This window comes from Sebastes umbrosus, chromosome 15, assembly GCF_015220745.1.
Source record: "Sebastes umbrosus isolate fSebUmb1 chromosome 15, fSebUmb1.pri, whole genome shotgun sequence".
NCBI classification, from domain to species: Eukaryota; Metazoa; Chordata; class Actinopteri; order Perciformes; family Sebastidae; genus Sebastes; species Sebastes umbrosus.
The window spans coordinates 7,351,666-7,378,349 of NC_051283.1; the positions used below are offsets into that span (position 1 = coordinate 7,351,666).

At 41.4% G+C, this 26,684-nt stretch overlaps 1 protein-coding gene across 1 annotated transcript in view; it reads right to left on the minus strand.

Moving 5' to 3' along the window:
- Positions 1 to 23,093, minus strand: part of kcng2 (potassium voltage-gated channel, subfamily G, member 2) — a 37,537-nt gene extending 14,444 nt beyond the window's left edge. Inside the window, exons 1-2 of the mRNA XM_037795980.1 lie at positions 22,601 to 23,093; positions 9,876 to 10,779 (exon numbers count right to left, since the gene is read on the minus strand). Coding sequence (XP_037651908.1) covers positions 9,876 to 10,667 — 792 coding nt within the window. The 5' untranslated portion in view covers positions 10,668 to 10,779; positions 22,601 to 23,093. The remainder of the gene's footprint in view (positions 1 to 9,875; positions 10,780 to 22,600) is intronic.
- Between the last annotated feature and the right edge of the window lie 3,591 nt (positions 23,094 to 26,684).

Consider the following 26,684-nt stretch of genomic DNA (forward strand, 5'->3'; position numbering starts at 1 on the left):
TGTAAGCAGACAGACGGTGTTATACAGCAGTGGTTCTCAACCTTTTAGAGTCGCAAATCCCAGAATAATCAGCTCGGTGTTCGTGACCCCCGCCCGGCGTAAACAGCTACACGCCTCCCCCCCCGCTGATTTTGTGTGATTATTGTAAAAACTGTTTTGTTTAGTTTTAACAGATAGCACCTATAGGTGTGCTCTAGGCACTGTGGATTTTCGATGCGTTCTGTGACTTTTTCTCTCCCCCTGACCAGCCAGAAATCCCCCATCAGAAACTCATGTGCGTGTACACTTTGACTCTCACAAACACACTAAATAAAATCTATTCAAAGGCAAATTATATCACTGGTACAGGCGATGTAATGTAAAAAGTATTCCCCAGTCTAAAATATCCTATTTTATTTTTGATATGTTATTTTATTTATTTCTCCACAACCGTCTGGCGACCCCCGAAAATTATCTTGAGACCACCCTTGGGGGTCCCGACCCCCAGGTTGAGAACCACTGTTGTACAGGAGTTGGTGAGAGCCATTGGACTCAACTATACAGTAAATGTGTGGGCCAGAAAATCAAAACAATGAGCTAAAAGCTGCAGAATTTGGTATTTAGCCCTTTCACATTGCACTTAAATCATTTGATTCAATGTTAATATAGAAAAATATATTGATATTACTAAATGCAGGCATAAATCACACATTAAAAACAAATCAGCCGCTGATTGCAGCTTCATGTTTGCTAGCTAGTGGTCAAGCTAATTTACTGTTTTCGGTACAGTAGCTTAATATAGTTTTTGGTGGATGTCATGGTTTTGTTTTCGTTACAGAATTATAAACTTAAATTGATAAATATATTTTAAAAATCGGATAAATTGATGGCTATTTAAGCACAATATTTCATTAGATAAAAACATGCTGTGAATTTTTTTCAATACGTTTTCACTTTTGACCACCGTCACACTCGCTTTGAGTGTGTGCGTGTTTGATTAATTTAGACCGCTTCTTCATTTAACTTATTTCCAAGTTATGTCAAATGTAGGCTATTATATGGTTATTTAAAACAGATGTCCGGTAAATGTTCTATATGGCCGGAATTCTTGAATATTACCAGCCATATTGGCCTTCAAAAAAAAAAAAATCTAGCGTAAAATTTAACTGACCCTATTTTAATTGACACATTTGCTTCTTGTAAAGTACTATAATATTAACAGGTACTCATCCAATCGCTGTACATCACCTTTCACATTTTGAAACTGACAGTAGTGAAGGTTTGCTAAAGTTTTAGCATAAATCATGACAATAATCCCATATTGGGGATTTACAGTTTATACTTTGAAATGAATCGCTTCTCGACTCACCGGAAATCATTCATCGAACAGTGAATGAGAAACACAAATCATCATCATCATGATGGATAGCACACTTCTCTGAACAGCAGTACGTCTAACGAACAGACAGGCGGAATGACTGATGCTCACCTCCTATTTTCAGCTATAAAATCCTCTCTATTTTCCTACAGCACTTGAACACATTTCTCTTCCAGCCGTCCACACCCTCTGAGCTCCGGCTCCCTGTTCCCCTTGTGATGATATATGGCTGTGGTGAGGGTGTACTTTAAAAGTGGCTGGGATTTACATCACAATGGATATAGGGCTCTGAGGCATAAGCGGAGTCACTGAAAGGTTAGATCCACAGCCGGGGCTCTCGCGGGAGATAAATGGGACAAGAACACAGTTTTCAAAGATGCTTATGTGAACCGAGTAAGCAATTCTGAGGGAAGAAATCGACAAAACACTTGAGATGTTTAATCCCCTATTCATCCAGAGAGTGCAACGAGCAACCATGAAATGTGAAATGTAATATAGATTGTTTTTTCTTTTTGTTTTTTGCTTGTGTGAGAGAGAGAGAGAGAGAGAGAGAGAGAGAGAGAGAGGGTTATAGAAAGGCCTCTAAGCCACCAAATGCTTCTCTAAGAGCCACATTAGATTAGAAAGCCAGTCTAAGTGCTTTCCATTGTGGGAGGCTCCTTAAAAACTTATTTTTCTGCCCCAACTCAAGTGGCCGAGTGCATAAAGACGGACGCTTCCTGGGTTTAGGTTGCATTGACCTCCCGCTTCACAGTGCAATTTAATTTAGGCCGGAATCCACACGTCTGAGCTTCATAACGTGACTTCATTTACTGGCAAATAAAAATGTTTGAGAGTCTTACATGACTACATGTATGTGAAAGAGGTCGCTGCTTGCTGTTTCTCTCAGCTCTACAAAGTGTTTTAGCATCTTTCAGCTCACTGTTTTGGTTTTATGTGCCGCAACTTTATGCTATTTTGGCAGCTTTTTTAAGGCAAAAAAATTCTAGAAACCAACTGTACACTACCCGTCCAGCATCAAACAGCAGAAAGACAAACTTAGCTCCTAGTTAGTGAACACATTGTATCATTAGGAAGCTAAACAGCCTGGACATTTCCCTCGAGAGTTGGTGGAGACCAAAACAGAGCCAGAGGGAGAGTGAATCTAACTATAAAGCGAGGAATCTCTGTCCGTCTGTCTGTGTGTCCTTCGCATATCTCAAGAACCGTTGATCCGATCTACTTCACATTTGGCGGGTGTACTGTTGGGGAGCCAAGGGAGTGTTCTTTAAAATTTGGTGCAATTTGGACACACGTTACATTCAATATTAATGAACTTTGAATAAACAAGTGAACGACACTTTGTGCAGCAGCGAGGGCGGGGCCTCAGTGCTCTGCAGAGTTCAGCAGACTATGGCTATAAAAGAATAGCTTGTTTGGAAATATTGTTTTCACAATATTTTCAAACCCTGTCAAAAGTTGACAAAAAGCAGCCCAAATTTCATCTACCAGACCAATGCAATTTTTCCCAGCCCAACTTAATCAAAAGTAGCCCAATTGGGTAAAAAACAGCCCAATCTGGCAACACTGGAGACAGATATTTTTCTCAGGAGTTTTTAAACACCAAAAACAGAGTAGAGTGAATATTGGATTAAATTCAACAGGTGGCCAGAAAATGATATGTAAACTTAAAAGGTGATAACATGTGTGGTGTTCAAAGCTCGTTTCCACTGCCCCAAACTGCACAAACAAAATCAGTCATTGCAGGTTTAATAATACGTTAATAAAATTAATTTCAAATGCTCTAAATAACAGTATAAACAGAAGCTTTATATTGTATCTAACATGGAGTGCTGCTGCCTTCATACTGCCGAACACTGGAGCCATAACTGAAGTCTCAAAAACATTAAGATACATAACAAATACACAATATATTACAATCTAGATATGGGTAACTGAGGAAATGATCATTTCATTAGTTTCATTATTATAGGGAGGATGTGTGCAGATGTAAATGGCTGGCTATCAAAGCTAATGGATATTAGGAAGCTCTGTAATGGGTGGTGGGGAGAGGGGAGGGGGGGGGGGGGTCGACTCCACTGGAAGAGATGTGGTAATTAGTAAAAGCAATTCACCAAAGCTTTGGAGCTGAATCCAAGAAGAATGTGTTGAGTTACTTAAATGCTTTGCTTGACATTAGTGTGAATAAAGACAATGCAGGAAGTGAAGTCCACTCACACACACAGAGAGCACATACATAAGTTTTCCGAGCAAGGCCGAATTCTTCTCCTAACATGGTAATGAGGAGAGGAGACGCTCCGCGGCGGATTCTGTCACCTCGGTACACAACCATGACAGCTGGGAACATACCAGGGGAGATCACAGAGTGCGATCACACCTTTATTTGTCTTCTTAAACCATTATGAGAACGTTTGTTTTGTCCCTTTTTTTGTGTGCTTTTATGTGCACAAGCACCAAGCCAGAAGTTGTAAACACTCACATTACTTTTAAGGACAAAGTTTTAATTACGCGTCACCTCCTATTAACAGTCTTTGGCATGTGGGGTAGCACTTTGTTTAATTTACCGTCTCTGGTGTTCATTGTGGTTTTAAGAATACGTAAAAGAAGTGGCAGATTGCGGTTTACCTCCTTTCACTGTGTTATCCTAGGTTCTTCCAAGAATGACACAGCCACCTCATTATACCCATAAACCATTGCGTTTTTGGGGTTGCCTCCCGTGGCTGCTTCAGATTCTCACTTCTAATGAACCAAACTAATGTTCTCTTGGAGGAGGAGGAGGAGCAAGGCTCACTTTTTCAGGCACCTCTGGGTGCTTAATTGGTCCCACTATGACACTGTTTTCAGCTGTCCGGAGTTTGAAACATAGATTTCACACATGTTGCTCTTCTGATTAAAATAATTAAAGCTGCGGGTTCATACAGGCGTGTAATGACAGATGACACCTAACTGGAGATAAAATTGAGACTTGAGCTGGTCTTGGTTCAGCTTTCATCCGCTTTGTTTTCCTGATTGATTTTTCCTTTGAAGCGTATACACTTATACTAACATCCCCCCTCCCCCGCCAGCCTGCTGATGAAGACATATCTTTGACAGAGGGAGAAGCTGCGGGGCTCTTCTTTAATCATACACTGGTCTGCTGATGTCGTTCAAGAGGTGAATTAGCACGATACAAAGACGCTCCGGAGCTGCAGCTCTCTAAGGATCTCTGAAGTGTCAAAGGGAAAGGCGGACATGAAACGTCTCGGGAGGGAGACATCGTCAGCTTTAATATGCTTTTTTTTGCTCCACTTGTCACGGACCGTGACAGCATGTGTAGTAAGTGGGAACAAAAGCCTGAGGTAGCAATATTTTCTCTTCTGACATGATTAAAGCTAAACGCAGCAACAAGTGGATGAGCTCTGCTCTCACTTTCAGACCTAATTAGAGACCAGAGACTGCAAGTTATGAGTATCATCATTTTATTTTGGACATTTCAACCTAACAGGTTCCAGCTTTGGCATATTATAGGCCATATTTCTTTTTAATTGCCAATACAGTGCTTGCTATAATCAGATTCTTTGAGGGGATATACTGTGGAAAAGCTCAAAATCTCGGGAAATAGGCTTCCTGTCTTTCCAAGAGTGAAATGAAAAGATTGATATCAGTCTCATGTCTGTGCGTTACATACTGAGCTGGAGTCAGGACATGGTTATTCTACTACCACATACTTGCCACCCTTGAGACCTCAATAAGAAGGATTTCAAAACCAAAAAGCTAAAAATTTAGTTTCAGAGATTTTGTTTCCTGCATTCTGGTGAATTTTAAAGAATAAAAACAACAAACTCTTAACTTTTAATTCTCAGGAAAGAAAACTGAATAATTCTCCCCTCTGGCTTGAACATGTGTGAAACTCTGGCATAAATTAATATTCATCAATTTGTATTATTATTATTATTCCTTCATATTTTTGCCTCTGCTCAAGTATTTCTTTCTCGTGCTCCATTTCTCTCTCCTTCTCTCACTGACTGAAGGCTCTTTCAGACACAACGTGACAACGGCACCACTGCGCTCTGAAACCCGTTATTTCCAATGGTTTGCATCATGCCACAACAGCTTTTCGCTGCATCGAGCAACTTGGGCACTACAAGCTGTGATGTGCGGCGAGCGCAGCTCAAACCGCGCTGTGTCAGTCGCGAGCATTTATATATCTGTGGTCCCGAGCAACTCTCTTCCGCTGGGAAACAATATTTAGTGTAGTTCTTTTGTTGTCCGGGTGGAAACAGTAGAGCTTATACACGCTGTACAATGCCGGAAACAGGTTGAGATAACGAAAAGGAAAAAAAAGGTGTGAAAATCGGGAGAAATATGGGAGAATTGTGACCCCGGGAAGAAAACGGGAGTCTCCCGGGAAAATCGGGAAGGTCGGCAAGTATGTGTTAGCATAAAGACGAAAACAGGGGGAAACAACCTGTCTCGGACTCTTAAGACCCTTTTGGTGACTTTTCTTTAAAAAAGAACATAGCAACAAATCTAGCAACTTTTTGGGCAGACACTAGCTTCTCTTGAAGACACACTTGCTAACACTCCCGATTTTCCTGGGAGGCTCACGTTTTTCATCGCCCTCTCCCGGTTTCCTCTTGACGTCACAATTCTCCTGCATTTCTCACGATTAATGTCAAATTCTTACTTATTTCATCATATTTTTCCTTCTTCGTTATCACAACCTGTTTCTGGCACTGCACAGCTTGTATAAGGCCTTGAACTCTAAAAGTCTACTGTTTCCAGCCGGACAACAATACAGCTACACCACAGGTCATTTCCTGGCATGCATGTGACACGGAAGAGAGCTGCCTCATCTGGCTGCAAAATATTTTACTATTAACTTCAACAAGCATTTGTAGACGGCCACAGAGAACAGTGGCGTGCAGTGCACCTTCTCTCCAAGGGGCAGGGGCAAAAAATGAATGAATGAAAACTGATGAACATAAGTTTATGCCAGTGATTCATGCAAGTTCACGCCGGAGGGTCAAATTATTCTGTATTCTTTCCTGAGAATTAAAAGTAAAATTTAAAGTATTTAACATAAAAATGCTGTTGAAGTAAATATATTATTTTTATTCTTTAAAAGTCACCAGAATGCAGGAAACAAAGTCTCTGACACTCAAATTTGGTTTGGAAATCCTCCCTATTTTTGAGGTCTCAAGGTCGGCAAGTATGCTTGAAGATGCCAATCAGAAATGTGAATCAGGGTTAGAAACAACCAATCATTAATCTGCAGTGTTTGTCTTTGGAACACTTCCTCCTTTGTTTTTGTTCTAGATGAAATACTTAAAATCCTGTTTTATTGTTTCACTTGAGTTAGTATTTTATTTACAAGAATCTAGGTTTGTTTACTCCAGTGTTCTGTAGCCTGGATAAAAATGTGTGAGACTACAGGAATATTTAGATGAATATATATATATGGGATGATCGCAGCTTGAACACCAACAACAGCTAATGACAAAACTGTTAGGTAGATTCACTTAAATTGTATGAAAATCATTCCAATCCTTTAAAATGTAAATCTTTTATAGACATGCAAATCACTGCGTAATGATGTGTACGCAAATTAGCCCACGTCTTCAAGCTACTTTCCATTGAAACTAGTTGAGTGGCTCTGCACAGTCACTGCACACTGCTGTTGTTTGCCAAGAAATAGTTCTAGCACAAAACAACAGTTAGGTGCATTTACATTTCTGTCTGTGTGGATTTAACAAATAAGATTTAAAAGGTATACTATGCAAGAATTTCCTTAAAAAGATAATATATATATATATAATAATATGCAAACCTTTGGCCCAATGTAGGGGTGTAACCGCCAACCAATAACAGCGCGCAGGGTATGCAGCCCGTTCAGGTCATCAAATAGGCCTACCGTCGCTTTGTCACGCCCCTTGATGTCTGATACCGAGGCACAAGTCCTCATTTGGCTCTGTCAGAGACAAAGCGGACGTATTTTGACAGATGAAAATGGGTTGTTACATCGCTATGTGCTTCAGTTTTTCCCCGTTCCTTCCTCTCTGCCGTGTGCTGCCATCGGTGTGCCGAGGCACAGACGACGAGCAGAGAGGACAATCTGCCCTTCACTTGCATTCATTCATAATCCATCAACGCGACACTTTCCTGCAGGGTTGTGCGGAGTTGTGGTCGTGTTTATTTGAGCTTTAGAACCTATAACCGTCGGGAAACAATCAGAAAATAATGTTGTGTTTCTCTGATTCAGTGCTTTGTTCTTACTAACACCGCTCCCTCTCTTCATTCACTCTATAGAGGAAGAGTGGCTTACCTTGATTGCAGTGTGTTTGCAAACAGCAACCAAAAACGGTTACATATTATACCTTTAACGTGTTAATTAAAGTGCTTTAGAGTTGGTGCTAGGCTGAATTTTGGACATTTTGGACAAAGCAAGGCTAGCTGTTTCCCTGTGTTTCCAGTCTTTATGCTAAGCTAAGCTAACCAGGCCCTCCGTTAACATACAGACATGAGATTGATATCTTCTCATGTAACCCTCAGAAAGAAAGTGAATATAGGTCATTTCCCAAAATGTTGAATGATGAATTTCGTCTTCAGGAGTAATCCATTTTGTCTTGTTTTTCAGGGTCAAATGTATATATATGCACAGATTCTTTGGACTGTAACATCTTTCTACAATGTTGTGTACTGTCTGCATAGCCGTTAAAATGCATGACGCTTCAAAGTGAAAGCAATATAAATCAATTTATTTTCCATTTAAAGCTCCTGGTCAGCAGGTCTAGATAAGGTTTGGGTAAACAAGCCTTCAACTGTATGGAATAAGACTGCATGGCTATAATTTGCATAATCATCATGTTATATAACAATAAGGAGCTTATTTTACATTCATTTGATCTTATTTCAAATTCACTTTTGGAAGCAGGTCAAGTAAAATCAACTGTATGTGGGATTTTGCAAATACAGAAACGGGAGCCCCAAACCAGAAAAGACTATTCATTTAAAGATGTAGCCTTTTTTTCTCATCCTCATGCTGTGTATGCACTGTCAATTACCGCATACATTTGGGAGAGCTTGGATCTTATTTCCCTATGAAGGAATGTACGCTGCAGAAACAGTGAGGAGAGCTACACAATAATCTGGTATTCAAGTAAATGGAGAGGAAGCCTCGGTGTCCCTGAGCCTTCGCCTCTGTCTCTGTCACAATGATATAAAGCCCAGGAAGACTCTGTATGTGGGCTGCTGCATCAACATAATCTGAATTCTACTGTAGCAGCTGTAAAACACTCACATCCCTGAGGCGGTTAAGGAATGAAAAGGAATGCTGAGATCGAGGTTCCTTAAGTTTATAGGTGCGTGTGTTGTATAATGCCATGACTACTGTGTTCATCATGAAAGCCTGTTCAGCATGTGATGGCATTAGTGTTTGTTTTGTGGTTAGATGCCACAATTGCATTTCATTTAACATGGGAGCCATACGATTTTATATCATACTACTGTGTTTTTTTTACCTTTCTCAAATTGCTAATGTAAGTTGACAATTCAGAGATGCCTCGCTTTTTTTTATCTTTGAGCATGGTAGCCAGTGGGCAAATCCGGGGTCTGAAAAGTGATGCCAATGCTTAAAGGCCTGAAACGTGCATTGTTTCTAACAGCCAGCAGGGGGCGACTCCTCTGGTTGCAAAAAGAAGTCTGATTGTATAGAAGTCTATGAGAAAATGAGCCTACTTCTCATTTGATTTATTACCTCAGTAAACGTTGTAAACATGAGTTTATGGTCTCAATCGCTAGTTTCAAGTCTTCTTCAATACAGCATGATGTTCATTTAGTAAATTATGGTCCCATTTTGAGTCAAATAGACCATAAAGCAGGGGATGCTTTAGAGCGTGGCTACCTTGTGATTGACAGGTCGCTACCACAGCGGTGTCCGGTCTGGGAGTTGTTCGTGTTTTCGTCCTTACAACTTTAACTCTTTCACAGTGTGTTTTCAGTTCATGAGAGTTAATTGTAACCTTTTTGGTCGCCTAAAAATGTCTTATTCAAAGTTCGGTTGTACTAAGCTCCACACTCTCGTGTCAAAATGCAGAATTCAAGGTTTCAAAACGGCAGTCCACAAACCTATGGGTGACGTCACGGCGACTACGTCCATACAGTCTATGGTTAGACGCAACAGAGAGCAGTCTATTTTACTCTGCGGAAGCCATACTATATGATAACACATTACTGTGTTGTTGTTTTTTTCTTTCTAAAATTGCTGATTTTAATCCTGTCTTATGTAACTTCAAAATTCGGAGATGCCTCGCTTTGTGCAAACGACCATGGTAGCTAAATGATTTTGATGCTGAGTGCTGCTGCTTTTGCCAAGTTAAATCATTCCAACTCAATAATTGTCAGGACTTCATTCCAGAAACTAAATATGGGGAACCAGATATGCGTTTGGACTTTTTGGATGATTAAAATGGATCTGTGAATAAGGAAGGGCAAGGAAAAAAAGTCATTACTGAAACTGATTATTGAAGAGTGAACTCACCCTCTCCTCCTCCTCTCGGAGGTCCGGCATGGTGCTGACACACAGCGTCACGGCGGTGATGGCTACAAATAACACTGACAGACAGGCGAAGATCTTCCCCGGCAGGCCCGAGTGGGGGTTCTCCACCATGTCCCTCAGTCTTCGCATGCAGCCCCCCGTATTTGTCTCCTCCTGTGAATCCCCTCCGGAAGGCTGCTGGTTCTCCTCGCAGGACTGCGGCGTGGTGAGCTCGGCCTCCTCCTCCTCCAGCCTCTGCAGCTCCTTGTACTCCTCCTGCCTGAGCTTCAGCTTCCGGAGGCAGCACCAGTCCAGGTCGTTCTCCTCTACCCCCCAGTACAGCAGCTCCTCCTGGAAGGACAGGGCGCACATCTCCCTCAGCAGCCGCAGCTTCCCCGCCGCTAAGAAAGAGACGATTGTGCGGAAAGCCGACGGGCTTCGGTCGAAGAAATACTCGTTGCGGCTGCCGTCGTAGTCGTCGCACAAGTCCATGATCTCGTCCTCGTTGCTGCAGCCGCGCAGCTTGCCCAGCCGCGTCAGGGGGAACTCCTCCAGCGTGGACCAGGGGATGCGGTACTTGATCCCCCCCACGTTGATAATGGCCGCCCCGTCAGCCGGACCGATCTCATCTCCATCCTGTTGTTGGCGGGGCTGGGGCTGGAGCAGGAGCTGGGCTCGCTTGTAGAACAAACCCTTCTTGGGTTTGACCTCCTGCGGGTTTTGCACAGGTTTGAAGTGGAAGGTGGTGAACTGGTGCTCATTGCTACCAGCCAGGAAGGCCACCTCCTGGTACATCACTGCCACTTTGCCGGGGGACCCGGTCCTGCACAATGCGATGGGAGGGGGGCTTCACAGGTTATGTGAGGTGACTGGGAGCTCGTCACCCATTCAGCAACACAGCACGTCTCTGTAGGACAAAAAAGATGAGTCAACGATTACACATATTTAGTGTCTTTACACATTTTTTAGGATAGCAGTGTTCAATTCTATCTCTTCTGTATATCTGTATCTCTATATTCTATCAAGACAAGTCAGTCTATGAAAGGTCTAAAAGCGTCAGTATGCTTCAAACAAAGTACTTTTACAACCCCAACGTTGGGACTGGACCTGTCCAAAAGTGTATCCCCATCTGTATGATTGTTGTGTCTTTCCCCCAGTTGTCGGTAGTGTGTGTGTGCGTAGGAAGTGAGTGGTGAAGCAAGAGAGAGAGGGAGAGTGGCGGCGACAGTAGCGAGTAACGTTATGGACTCCGGCTCAAGCAGGAAAAGCTGTTTGGTTTGTCCGTTCTGGGCAACATGGAGGACTCCATGAAGAGGACCTGCTCCCTATGTAGATATGAAGGGCTCATATATTCCATTTCTGCTAATAGATCCCCCTTAATGTAACACACTTTTCTTTAATTGCCCTCTTCAATCCTTCTAGACTTCATATCGTCAGGCTCTGAGAGAAAACCCAGACAAACACAATAAGAACATGTAGTCCTCACATAGGAAAAACATATTTGTAGACTGTATGAAAGTGGTCCACAGAGTCCTAACATCAGTGCTTTTCACTGCTTTCCTTGTTGGACTGAAAACAGAACACAGAAATAATGTTGAAGACAACCCACGAGTCAAAACAGTCTGTGTTTTTAGACAGGAACGTCAAATACAACTTCTCTGGACTCTAATTGCACTGGAAGCTCAAACAAAAGCAACTCAATATCAAGTAGCAGCCTGAAGCCAAAGCAGAGAAATTAATAATGTTGTTTTTCTATTTACTGCTTCACCAGGCTCTGGAATGAAACCATTTAAAGCATTATGTAACAAACTGTGGGAAATCAACAACACAATTTAGACCAAATCACAGCACAACGAGGCAGATATGAACTAAAGGAAAGTATCAACTGCTATATACAACATGTGAACTAAACACATGTTCGATGTTTAATTCATGTGGTAATGGTTTATTCATAATTTCATTTCATATTAACACACTTCTGTAACAAGGGATTATTCAAAACAGGCTTTCCTGTCAACATGAGAAATAGTTTATGTTGTGCAGATCAAAACAACAACTACTGTACTCATTACTGACTACAGACGTAGGCAAAATTGTTGGTACTCTTCCGTTAAAGAAAGAAAAACCCACAAAGGTCACTGAAATAACTTGAAACTGAGAAAAGTAATAATAAATAAAAATTTATTGAAAATTAACTAATGAAAATGAGACATTGCTTTTGAATTTTGGTTCAACAGAATCATTTTAAAAAACAAACTAATGAAACTGGCCTGGACAAAAATGATGGTACTCTTAACTTAATATTTAGTTGCACAACCTTTTGAGGCAATCACTGCAAACAAGCGATTTCTGTAACTCTCAATGAGACTTCTGCACCTGTCGACAGGTATGTTGGCCCACTCCTCTTGAGCAAACTGCTCTAGCTGTCTCAGGTTTGAAGGGTGCCTTCTCCAGATTGCATGTTTCAGCTCCTTCCACAGATGTTCAATAGGATTTAGATCAGGGCTCATAGAAGGCCACTTCAGAACAGTCCAATGTTTTGTTCTTAGCCATTCTTGGGTGTTTTTAGCTGTGTGTTTTGGGTCATTATCCTGTTGGAGGACCCATGACCTGCGACGGAGACCAAGCTTTCTGACACTGGGCAGCACATTTCGCTCCAGAATGCCTTGATAGTCTTGAGATTTCATTGTACCCGGCACAGATTCAAGACACCCTGTGCCAGATGCAGCAAAGCAGCCCCAGAACATAACCGAGCCTCCTCCATGTTTCACATTAGGTACAGTGTTCTTTTCTTTGTATGCTTCATTTTTGCGTCTGTAAACATAGAGCTGATTTGACTTGCCAAAAAGCTCCAGTTTTGTCTCATCTGTCCAAAGGACATTCTCCCAGAAGCTTTGTGGCTTGTCAATATGCATTTTGGCATATTCCAGTCTCGCTTTTTTATGATTTGCTTTCAACAGTGGTGTCCTCCTCGGTCGTCTTCCATTAAGTCCACTTTGGCTCAAACAGCGACGGATGGTGCGATCTGACACTGATGTACCTTGACCTTGGAGTTCACCTCTAATCTCTTTGGAAGTTGTTCTGGGCTCTTTGGTTACCATTCGTATTTTCCGTCTCTTCAATTTGTCATCAATTTTCCTCTTGCGGCCGCGTCCAGGGAGGTTGGCTACAGTCCCGTGGACCTTAAACTTCTGAATAATATGTGCAGCTGTAGTCACAGGAACATCAGGCTGCTTGGAGATGGTCTTATAGCCTTTACCTTTAACATGCTTGTCAATAATGTTCTTTCTGATCTCCTGAGACAACTCTCTCCTTAGCTTTCTGTGGTCCATGTTCAGTGTGGTACACACCATGATGCCAAACAGCACAGTGACTACTTTTCACCCTTTAAATAGGCAGACTGACTGATTACAAGTTTGAAGACACCTGTGATGCTAATTACAGGACACACCTTAGTTTAACATGTCCCTATGGTCAAATTATTTTCAATCTTTTCTAGGGCTACCATCATTTTTGTCTAGGCCAGTTTCATCAGTTTGTTTTTTAAAATGATTCTGTTGAACCACAATTCAAAAACAATATCTGATTTTCATTAGTTAATTTTCAGTAAATTTTTATTTATTATTACTTTTGTCAGTTTCAAGTTATTTCAGTGACTATTGTGGGTTTTTCTTTCTTTAACGGAAGAGTACCAACAATTTTGCCTACGTCTGTATATGGGGAGGCATTTTCTCTCTAAATCCAAAATCCAAAATGGAAGTCATTACATTTCCTATGCATGCTGATGCAGTATTTATGTGATAAGGAAAAGGAGTATGAAGTTTTCAAACATTCAAACAGCAACTAAAGAAAATGTATGAAAGAAAGAACTAATAGCACAACGAGAAAGGGAGAAACTTCACAGGAAAATGAAAATGATTTCCCCACGGATGCACTTAATTGCAATGTCAGAGAGAAATAAAAGAGAAACAAAGACAGAAATATGATAGAACAACTGATCACAATGTACATATACTGTATTTTATTTAAGGATGAAGTGGGTGCCGACGCACCCCTGTGGTGCCTTGAGAGCCAAGGGTGCCACAAGATTAATCATAGCACATATCAAACAGAAGATAAAAGTAATGCATATCAAAATCACTGTGTTTAATATGCAGTTATGCAACATCTAATGACATGACAACTCAAGGCTGCCGGTTGTCATAGTAACACAAAACGCTTTCCGGGTTAGATATCCATCATTGTCCGATATATAAGTGCATTCACTGTGATATTTTCGCATTCCCAACATCATATATGTGTGATATCATATATGTGTTATCTGGCTCTCTCAACCCCGATATGAAAACAAGAAAGCGCCCGTCAATGTAGTCAGAATCACATGTTCAATTGAAACATTTTGTTTTGTTTGTTTGTCCTTGTACATCTTGAATATAAGCTCATTTTAATTTTGAAGAAAAGAAAAAAAGAAATACATATTATAATATTTAATTGTATTCATTGTTTATTTTAAGTTAAATATGTATCTGTACATCTGCAAGGCACCTGTTGGCTTTTATTCTGAAAATGGGCCAATATAATATAATATAATATAATATAATATAATATAGTTAAAGGTACAGTGTGTAGGATTTGGTTGCATCTAGTGGTGTGGTTGCAGATTGATAATTTATCGTCTTTCAATTGAATTGCATCATGATGAAATCATATATTACGGCGTCTAAATTGACAATAACAAGCACATACTTTGCTATGACTTTTTTATGACTATTTATGACTTTGTAATGACTTTTTATGACATTATGACTTTTTTTATGCCTTTGACATTTTTAATGGCATACTATAATATGTTAAAAGTCCTAAAAAAAAAGGTCATAGTATAGTATGTCATTAAAAAAAGTAAAAATAAGTTTTTCACTACATCAAGACAGTGATGTCCGGCTGCCTGCTGTTTTTACTAAATCCGACCAGCGTCACCATTCCATGATCAAACGGTAAAATGTCTCTTGAATCTTCTGAAAAAAAGCTTTTTAGAATAAATTACTAATTTCTGAAGCCATGCTGTCTTAACAAGCTGGGACACTTCTTGTTTTATTAAACATGGGCATCTGGAGATAACACGGGCTGTAGTATAGCAACAGGCCAGCGATCCTTCACTCACTAAGGATGACTGTGCTGGACCTGAGGCAGTGGAGCTGATGTGGGGAGGAAGGGCACATCATCACAACAAATTAACAGTGGGACCCCTCCAGCTATCCTCAGAGTTCGCTCTTCTATTGTGAGGCCAATCATTTTGAGACAGGCCGCGTTCTCCGAGGGAGGGGGGGGTCAGAGAGCTGCACCTCTACAGCGACTCAGCAAAGTGCTTCTGACAGGAGCAGTTTATTGAGCATGACACTGCACCCAGGGGTGGCTTCAAGGAGCACAGAGAGAATGAATTCAAGTTATATAGGAAGAGCTCCACAGAGAGGCGACGTGTCAAACGAGGCTTGTTGAATCATGGAAATGTTATATTTATAAATGCGAGATTCAGGCCTAGTTTGGAAAATTTGCTTTTTCACTTTCTTGCTGGGAGTTAGATAAGACGATCTAAATTACAGCCATTAGATGGTTAGCTTATCTTAGCATAACAATGTATCTTCAGACAAACGTTCGTATGATATCTTACAAAAAGTAAATTCTCATTTTTCGTGCGTTTTCCTACGAATGTCCAGCAACACGTGACCCACATGACAATATTCGCTCCAGTCTTTTCAAAATAAACTTCTGTCTTCAACAAAATACTTAGTTGAGTTTAGGAAAAGATTGCGATTTGGGTTAAGATAATTACAAAAGTGGTGTAACTGAAGTACGGAAGTTATGTGACAAATAAATCAACATTGACTTCTGGTATCAAACGGGGTATGAGCACCGGTCTCCTGGGCGAAAGTTCAGGGTCTTTTGACCCATCCATCCACCCTCACCTCCTCGCTATCAAGCCCCCAGGAAGTGCGCCGGTCGTCGATTCCAACTTTCTTAGTGGCCAAACGGCGGTACTGCAACTTCCGTGTCAGTCACGGCCCAAAAAGGCCTTTTTTCCATAGACTTACATTGGGAAAGAGACGTCTGTAACTCAGCGGATAATTTTTTTTAGGTGAATCAACTTCCCAGTACGAACACATCAATAGCCCTTATTTAAAAAATTAAGTTTTTAAAGTTGTAAGACGCACTAATAGCTGAATCCAGAGTTATTTCCCTTCCTCCGTTCATGTGAGTGAGACCCAGACTGAGGCTGGAGCGCAAGCCGTGACGACGGGACCCTGTGACCAAGTCATGTGACCGAGCAGACGCTACTGCGCATGTCCCATGTGCCCAAGAACCGCCAAGATCCGGGTACTTTTCCAGATGGAAGTTGAGCCATTTAGGCTTCATGCGCCAGTGAGCAACTCTCATAGGAATGAATGGGACCCCGCCTCCAACGCTGTATCCAGTTCTTTTAATATATCCATGCTCGCTATGCAGCGTCTGTTGCTCTTTATACTTCCTGGTTCACAATTAAACCCATTACATACGAATTGATTTCCTAGGATATATACGTATTACAGTGCATTACTTTTCGTAAGTATAGACCTACCTATATAGAGCTAGCTTGGCTTTGTCCAAAGGTAACAAAATACACCGGTTTTAAGGGTCACAGGACTCTGGCTGAAGCCTTTTGTGTTGAGGATGAAAGGAAACAACATGACCTCATATGTTGCACTCACTCCACCTAATGAGGCTGAGAGGGATGTGAAGTACTTTAAATGAAAGCAATTTTCACTCAGAATCACATGTAATAGGTATATTGTTGCATTAGTGGCCTGGATTATTGAATTAGAGAAAAAATGGTTTTGTTTCAAAGCTTTGCTTGTATTTGTTTTTCACTGATTTACTGATATAATATCAAAGACAGATCTGAAGGCTTACAACACTAGCTAATAGCTTTGTTCTTGAGAAATACTTCAAATGAAATAGTCAGAGAAGGAAAAATAACTTTTTAGGTGAACTAAGCTTAGCAAAGCTTTAGGAGTGCTCGTGTTTCAGATGCTGAATCTGGATCTGTGACAGAAGAGTCATTCCTCAATCTGTTTCTTTCTACAAGGTTGAAGTTTAAAGATTTTAAGAAATACTTCCAAGGTGGATTTCTCTCTTCCCCATCATCAGAAACAGCATGTGAAAAAAGGTGCAGTACTTTTGAACTCTGCTTTGTTCTGTCACCACCAGTTGCTCATGCAAATATAATTTGCATGCCTCTTTGCATAAATCTGCAACCCATGCATCACTGACACATCTGCCTTCCCACATCCACTCAGTCTTCATCTTCCTAAAAGGCCTGAAGCAGAAGTCTATTTAGGGACACAGAGAACTTGAACGACACTGAACTATCACCTGACCTGCCCCTAAATCAGACTGATTGGTCCTCCTCGGAGCGTCTTTTAGTCAGCGACAGTCTGTGCTCAAAAATATGAGGACAATTAAGTTTCCTGCCTGCAGAAGCAGCGCGGCAATCAGCCGAGAGAAAAAGTGATTTCACAATCCAGAATGACGCAAAACGTCCCTCTCAAATTGCAATAATCATGGAAAGAGTACTTCTCACAACATAATCACTTAGCCTAAGAGTAAGAGACTGAGGGACCGAGACGGAGAGCACCTTTTAGATTATGAGTCACAGGAAGTGGGGATTTGGTTGACCAGAAAGAGAGGCTTTATTATTGATTCAATTCACAATGTTCATAATAAAAAAATGGCAAAAAATCATTGCTTGGTTTCTACATGATGAATCATAAATGGTCTAAATGGATTGGTCCAAGTACACAAGCCTTTCTATTCCCCAAAGCCCATTCATTTACTTATTTAAAAAAGCATTAAAAGTTAAAAAATGGATTTGGATACTTAACTTGCTGTACAATTCTGAGTTATTGGGGGATTTGCTTTTGCAGAATACACTGGAGACCAGGTGCAAAGCCATAGACTGTATATAAGAAGTGGACGTAGTCATCTTGACGTCAGCCATTGGTTTGTGGCCTACAGTTAAGAAGCCTCGGCAAGTTGTAAGATGAAAACTCCCAGACTGTACAACAGCGTGGTAGCGACCTGTCAATCACAAGGTAGCCACGCCCTAAAGCATCCCCTGCTTTATGGTCTATTTGACTCTCTATGGGACCATAATTTACTAAATGAACATCATGCTGAAACAGGTAAAGTGAGAATCAATGCAAAATATAGATGTGTCTCAGTTTTGGGATTCGTATTATGGAACGGGCTTAGTGAGGAGTGGAAATTTTGTAGTTAAAATGTAAAATAATTAAGGATTACAGTGTAAAATGATTAAAATGAGAAATAAGTAGGGATTACAATTTGGAGTAAATTTTATTTTTTCTTTCCTTTGTAATGCTGATATTCTGGGTTATTTTATGGATTGTATAGGATAGGCAAAAATAAGCTTCAGCCTATTCCTTTTTCGGTCATTGATTATATGAACGTCGTTGTGTGAAATGGATACAGTGTTGGTTTATATTCACACAGATTGTAAAGTTGGGTTCTTTTTTATATATGACCGAAATAATACTATTCATTCATTCATTCATTCATTCATTCATGCTGTATTGAAGAAGACTTGAAACTAGCGATTGAGACCATAAACTCATGTTTACAATGTTTACTGAGGTAATAAATCAAGTGAGAAGTAGGCTCATTTTCTCATAGACTTCTATACAATCAGACTTCTTTTTGCAACCAGAGGAGTCGCCCCCTGCTGGCTGTTAGAAAGAATGCAAGTTTAAGGCACTTCAGCATTGGCTTCACTTCTCAGACCCTGGAGTTTCCCTCTGTGCAAAGCCAGTAAGGGATCTGTGAGGCACTAACACTGAACACTGGACCACCCAGCCAAGTTTAATCATAATACATTTCGTAATAATAAATATTAACAAGGAAATAAAGAAATATAAACTTGACTTTTTTTACTTGTTTGTGTTGAATTTGTTGTCTGATTGTAAATTGTACCAAGGAACGACTAGCTGCCTTTCCCAGTTTCTTTGGGAAAAGTTGTCCCACTCACTGTTCTATGGGCCCACCCACATACAACATCTACCTGCCTCACTGCTGGAGACTTCAGAACTTAATAGCCAGTCTCTCCCACTTTACATCAGTACTGCTGTTCAGGACTTCCAGAAGTACAATGACAATCTCTAATTGAAAATTCCACCTGCGCTTGGAGGCTGACAGTCAGTGTCAATCAGCTGATTGAAAGGGCTGGGCTGTAACAAAGTGTGAGACAGGAGGAGGAGGAGAAGGAGGATGAGATAATGGGCTGAATACATTGCTGCAAGGGAATTGAACTATTTGATGGTGGGCCTGAAGGCGGAGAATGTGATGTTTTTGTGTGGAAGCACAGTTATTAGGACAGAGAGTTTAGAGATCACAGCAGAATACAAAAAAAAGAAGAACAACAGCCGCCTACAAACACATGAAAAATGTCTCCCCACTCTCTCTGTGCTTTTTTCTCGATTTTTACATTCTCATTATGTTTCTTTGCAAAAACAAGAAGTGCAGCAGCGGCTTTGTGTCACCGTGGCCGGAGAGTCTGCAGGTTAGCTCACCTTCAGCTACAGAGCAGGAGGGCTAATGAGTGAAATGAGCTGCTGTAGTGTTTGGTTGCATGTCACAGACATGATCTACTTTATGTAGTCTGTTCTCATTAGTTTGTCCTCTCTGGTTTCAAAGGCCCACCGGTGTGGAACGACCAACACATTCTCATCCCAACTCGACACATACTGAGGCTTTGTCAGACCCCTCAGCGTCACTTAAAGCTAACTATAACTAAGTTCACACTACAAGACTTTCAAAGCCATCAGATTTCTATACTGTTCACACTACACAACTTGCTGCCTTGTAATCGAGAGTCTTTAATCGTCTTCAGTCGTTGTGGTTTTCACGATACATGACCGCCAACAGGGGGTCACACAAGACCTTGAGGAATCCCCGATGAGGTCTCAGAACTACGCTTTGTCACAAAAACACACGAGAAATTCACGGTAAATGACGTGAAACCATACGCAAGACACATTGCTGATGTTGTTGTTGGCACGTGTGTTTACAGAATAGCCTGTTTCCACTGGTTTCCACACTCTTTTTTACTAGTTATTCATTGAGGTGCAAGAACAACTTTGCTCCGTGTTGCAAAAGCAGCACATACAGTATACGTTCCTATTGTTACAGGCGACCCTTCTTCCACCAAAATGTCCCCTTAACCCGCGTCTCGCGCTCTCATTGGTTTAGCTCGGGGCCGGAGTCTCCGACAGGTTCAGATATTTGGCATGCTAGATACCTGGAATGAGTCTGTGAGCTTCTTCTCGGCTCGCGTCTTTGAGCAGTTCACACGTGACGCTCGAGCGCTGATTTGCCTCTGATCTGGGACTTTTATTTGGGAGCTCCAAAAAGTGTCGGGGAGCAGAAAATCAGGGCTAAAGTTTTGTTAGTGTGAACTAGGCATTAAGGTCGCAGTAAAGAGACGTCTGTAACTCAGCGGATAATTTTTTTTAGGTGAATCAACTTCCCAGTACGAACAGCTCAATAGCCCTTATTTAAAAAATTAAGTTTTTAAAGTTGTAAAACGCACTAATAGCTGAATCCAGAGTTATTTCCCTTCCTCCGTTCATGTGAGTGAGACCCAGACTGAGGCTGGAGCGCAAGCCATGACGATGGGACCCTGTGACCAAGCCATGTGACCGAGCGGACGCTACTGCGCATGTCCCATGTGCCCAAGATCCGCCAAGATCCGGGTACTTTTCCAGATGGAAGTTGAGCCATTTAGGCTTCATGCGCCAATGAGCAACTCTCATAGGAGTGAATGGGACCCCGCCTCCAACACTGTATCCAGTTCTTTTAATACATCCATGCTCGCTATGCAGCGTCTGTCACTCTTTATACTTCCTGGTTCACAATTACATGCATTACATACGAATTGATTTCCTAGGATATATACGTATTACAGTGCATTACTTTTCATAAGTATAGACCTACCTATATAGAGCTAGCTTGGCTTTGTCCAAAGGTAACAAAATACACCGGTGTTAAGGGTCACAGGACTCTGGCTGAAGCCTTTTGTGTTGAGGATGAAAGGAAACAACATGACCTCATATGTTGCACTCACTCCACCTAATGAGGCTGAGAGGGATGTGAAGTACTTTAAATGAAAGCAATTTTCACTCAGAATCACATGTAATAGGTATATTGTTGCATTAGTGGCCTGGATTATTGAATTAGAGAAAAAATGGTTTTGTTTCAAAGCTTGGCTTGTATTTGTTTTTCACTGATTTACTGATATAATATCAAAGACAGATCTGAAGGTGTACAACACTAGCTAATAGCTTTGTTCTTGAGAAATACTTCAAATGAAATAGTCAGAGAAGGAAAAATAACTATTTAGGTGAATTAAGCTTAGCAAAGCTTTAGGAGTGCTCGTGTTTCAGATGCTGAATCTGGATCTGTGACAGAAGAGTCATTCCTCAATCTGTTTCTTTCTACAAGGTTGAAGTTTAAAGATTTTAAGAAATACTTCCAAGGTGGATTTCTCTCTTTCCCATCATCAGAAACAGCATGTGAAAAAAGGTGCAGTACTTTTGAACTCAGAAGTTAGTGTGAACTAGGCATTAAGGTCGCAGTAAACACATGCTTAAAGTTGTGAATTAAACAAATTAACACGTGCTTAGGTTTAGGCAACAACACCACTTAGTTATGTTTAGGAAGAAAAACATCATGATTGGGCTTAAAATGACTACGTTTGTAACGTGAAAGTGAAAATTAACGCACGGGACACGAACAGCGGTCTCCTGGGTGAAAGCCTTGTGTTTCTCTGAGTGGATCTGCAGATGGGTTTACGCTGTAGTTACTTGAAAGCCCGGTGTGTCTCGTACCAGTGCTCTATAGGGTGCCGAGGGGCATGACCAAAGTAATTTACGCCCTGGGAATGAGAATGGTACGATTTACTGCGCATGCAGGATAGACAAGCATCCGTCTCTACCCATCAACAGGTTAATGATCCCGATATATGGACAATCCATACTGGAAAGGAAGAAGGGGGGGATGTCTCTGAGAAGCATGATAGCTGTTTTAAAAGCCTCTCTCATCTAGTTAAGGTACTTCACTTAAATACCGACAGGCAAATCCAATCAAACATGCACATTGCTCTATACAAATGTTCTGTCTGGTGAGGAGGGAGCTGCACAATGCTCTCCCACAAAATATATCAAGTATAAAGTAGTGTTGGGAGTCAACATGTGATGACAGGAGCTCATTTATTAACATGCAATGCTTAATGAAAAGAGACAGCTTATAGAACCCCCATAGGAATAGAGTAATAATCTAACAGGAGGAGATACATTAATACCACAGGGACACTCCTGGAAGCACTTAGAGTCCATTCAGGAGCATTATATGATTATAATAGGAATGAATAAAACATACCGTGAGGACATTATGAAAGCATTAAGTGAGCCCCTTTACTAACCCCATATGGGAAAACCAATATTACAATAAGTTTGTCACGTGTATGACAATAGACTGCTTCTATAATAAAAGACTTGTGTGTTCCACATTTTGATTGGTCTGTCCTCGTTAAAGGCTCCAAACGTGTTGACAATTTTGATTTATTTGTGGCTTTACTGAAGCAAAGACAAGCAGTAATCCATACAAACAATAGTCAGACTTACCCAGTGTGTTGTTGTGCTCGTGTCCATCTGGTTCAGCTTGCTCGCGCATTCGCAGCCCTCAACATGCAGCATGCCTTTAAGTTTTCCTCGCAGATGCTCTGGGTCATTGTAGTAGAATTAAGCCGACGCACTGACTTTTTTAAAGGCTTCTTAAAAGTCTCCGTTTAAACGCTCAGAATGTGAGCGCGGATAAAGGAGACGCACAAAAGAGGAAGACATGTGACTCCACATGAACAACAAGACTCCGTCAGGCTGGTTCCGCTCTCCATCTGAGATAGACGACGTGGCAGATGTTGCGTGCGTGTGTGTGAGTGTGTGTGTGTGTGTGTGTGTCTCAGAGCAGGTGAGAGACTGTTTCCAGTAGACTGCTGGTGGTCGATCCGCTCCGCTCCGCTCTGGCTGCTCAGGTGCGTCCGGTCGGAGCTGCGCGCTCCGCGGTGCGCTCTGCTCTGCTGCCAAACTGCGTCTCTGGGAGAGCACGCACGCTTCAGTCCAGCGTCAGGGGGAGGGTTTGTTGTGCATTTCTTCTTAAGCATGGACTGGACTCTACTGATTTTTCTTTCCTTGTGAATAATAATTTGGACTGACTATCCTCTTAACACTTTATTTGGCCTGGCACCAAAATCTGCATACAAGCAGAATTCTGGTTTGTAAAGTTTATCTGCGACTTTGCAGATGCATCGTAGCTCAGCTGGATTTGCTCATATAATATTATGGTGAATTTTATTTATATATAGACTACACATTCATTTCTGGAACACTTTGCTCATCACCTTTGCTCTTTAAGATGTATTCCCAAACAGAAAACTAGGTTATCTTAAAGCTGCAGTGGGTAGAAATGGAGCAAATAAAAAAGTTATTTTTATAAAAAGGTCACTATATCCTGACAGTAGTTCATGTGACAGGTAATCTGAAAAAAAATCAAGTGCCTCTGTGTCCTCCGGTGCTCCTAATGGCATCTGCAAGATTTCTCAGACAGAAGGAAAACAACCAATCAGAGCCGAGTTGGAGCCTTGCCGTCTCTGAGCAGCTGTCAATCACTGGCAAACTCTGATTAAACGGTCAAACTAGGTAGCGCTGATCAAATATGAATCAATATTCTGTTACTGTAATGCCTATTTCTCTCCTCAAATGTTTTCAGAAACATCTTGTAGTGCACTGTTCAGCTGTAAAATGAGAAAGTTTGAGACCTGGCAGCCATGTTGAGATCAGTTGAGGAAATACCAAACACCGCCCACCAGCCGGAGCAAACTTTCTCATTTTACAGCTAAAACAGTACACTACAAGATGTTTCTGAAAATATTTGAGGCGATAAATAGGCAATACAGTAACAGAATATGGATTAATATTTGATCAGCGCTGCCTAGTTTGATCGGAGTTTGAGATTGAATGACAGCTGCCTCTGTTGAATGAACAGCCAATGGGAACGCTCTCTCTCTCTCTGAAATTACCTGTGATTGGTCAAAGTCTCCCGTCACGGTCTAGATTTTTTAAAGCCTGAAAACAGAGCCATGAGGAGGTGCAGAAGTCTAGTTATCTCTCAGAACACTTGAATTACAATATGCTGAAAGGTTATTATGTCATTTTTGCCCAATGATGCCAAAAACATTATGCCTACTGCAGGTTTAAGTCCCATAAAGGGTAATTTGTTTTACAGCCAGGTAAAGGGTTCACAACAACAAACACAATACAAAGGACAACATCAATGACACATCAACACAATAAAACACAGAGCTAGAGCAGGGAAATGGAAATTCGTACCAATGCAATCATGCAAATATGCAAGTGTGCAACAAGGGAAGTGCAAAAAGTGCAGCCAGAGTGCTACATGCTATTGAGCATATTAATAGCACTTGGGATGAAGGAGACGGGGAATCTATTAGGCAAAAGACTAACAACTAAAAGAAGGGTCTAATAGATTGAGACATGCACCGTATGTTAGAGTTAACATTGTGGCTGAGGCATCCACCACACTGGACACTAAGTCAGAGGCAGACACACCCAGCTGATACAGTATAGGAGTGGTGTTGCAGACCAGCAGCGACCAGCTGAAAGCCTGTCTTACTGGCTGGAGCTTCTCTTTAATTTCAGCCCAGTCTGTCAACACGCCGTCAGGCTCAACGGAGAGCATTCAAAATGAGAGACAGCAGAGAGACAATGATTGCGAGAGTCTGATTGATGCCAAAGTAAACAGTGGTGATGGCAGTAGAAGCATCCATTTGCAGGATATCTGCTTCGCTAAATGCCCGCTAACAGCTCAGGGCGAAAGCTGCAGATGTGGTGACATAAAAAATGACTCTGGCCAGATTTTAAATAGGAACTGTTTTCGCTGACCAAAAATAGAATTGAGGACATGGTGGTTGTTTTTAGGGGCTGCGCGTTGCTTGCAGAAACAACCCGTCAACAACATGACATGGTGGTAAATTCACATTATTCATGCTGAAGTGTCCTTGAGCAAAACACTGAACACACGCTGGTCCCAGGGGATTCTGCTCTGTGGTTGTGAGTCTGACCTCTGGCCTCTCCGTAAAAAAAAAGAAACAAATAGGATTTCCCTATGGAGGAAAAAAAACAAACCTTTATTGACTGAACTTCTTTTGGACAAAACATAGTAGGCTTTATCTTCTGAAGTCCAGAATGAAGTAGTATTCTCACTGATTAGTGAACTGTCTTAGGTCTGCCATGTCATAACTGACATAATGATAGTGAAATATATGTGAGAACTGATTATATTGTGTATTTTACACATTAGAATCCAGCCTAATTGTCTAAATTGTGTTTATTTTTTAATAGGCCTACATTTCCATTTTGGACAAGCAAGTTTGGCTATCGTGTAAAACATCTCAGCTACTTGCCCGGAAATGTTCTGTTTATCTTTTGGTTTTGTGGGTTGAAGAGATCTGTAAGTGAAGTTTTTTTTTCTCCACTCCCTTTCCATGATAAAATCGTTTTGGTGTTGCCTTTAAATCCATAAAACTCCCAGCATGCCCTCCATCTGAGCATGTCTGCTACAATCGTTTCGTTACATTAGGGACTATAGGTTGCGTGATTGGACACAATGATGTATGGCTCATTAAAATAAGTCAAGTAAAGCACCTGCAGCAACCTACGTAGAGTGTTACTCGGCTATAGTGGGAATTGGTTAACTGCATTTCCCATTAGTTACACTAATTAGTTATCCATTAGTTCTTCATCATCCTTGAGAAACATTGACAATGGTAAATGCTACAATGTAGCTTAACAGTAGCACAAGTAGAGACGAGTCACAGTAATGTCCGTTACTCGGCAACATCTATCTAAAATTTGCCAACATTACTGTAACAATAGCTGCCATAAGCTGGTCACACCAGACCGCGTAGGGCTGTAGCAGCAAAACCGCTGAGTGTATTCAAATGAGCAAGATGGAGATTTATTAGCTTTGAATTCAACCTTTCATTTGTAAGATGAATAATGTGTTATTTTGAATTTTTAAAAGTCACATTGCCTCTCTTTGAATTTAAATTGCGCTGGTCGTTGGCTTGGTGGATGCGCGCAAAGTCTGTTTGTCTCCGAATGCTGAGGGGTTTTCTTTTTGCCGGGCATTCGTCCTCACTGGGAGGGGGGGTGGGACGGCGGGTGGCCTGCCAGCCTCCTTGGAGGGCAGCATCAGGCAGGTTGGCAGCTGATCTCTATGCTGTGGGTGCGGCACGATCGGATGCATCCTTCCTCATGGTACGTGTCCACAGGGGCGTTTTTGCACGCGAGGGGTCCCCTCCTTTCTCAGAATTGGACGCTTCATGGGCTGCCATTAGACACTATAGGCACCTGATTGGACGAACGCTTTCCCTCGTGGGCTGCTGCACCCAGCTTTCAAACTAATACGGCGGCTCATTTGGAAACTGCCTTCTTTTATATTACGAAAATAGTTCACCGAAATGTGTTTCTGAAAACATTTTATGAGAGAAATAAGCCACGCAGTTGCTGAATCTGTCTTTATTTTAGATTGACAACGGTTAGTTTAAAAGTTTCTTGGGAGTTTCCAGAGGCGGCGAGTCGCGCCGGACGCCCCTGATTTGCATAAAGTAGCCTAGATCTCAACTTTATG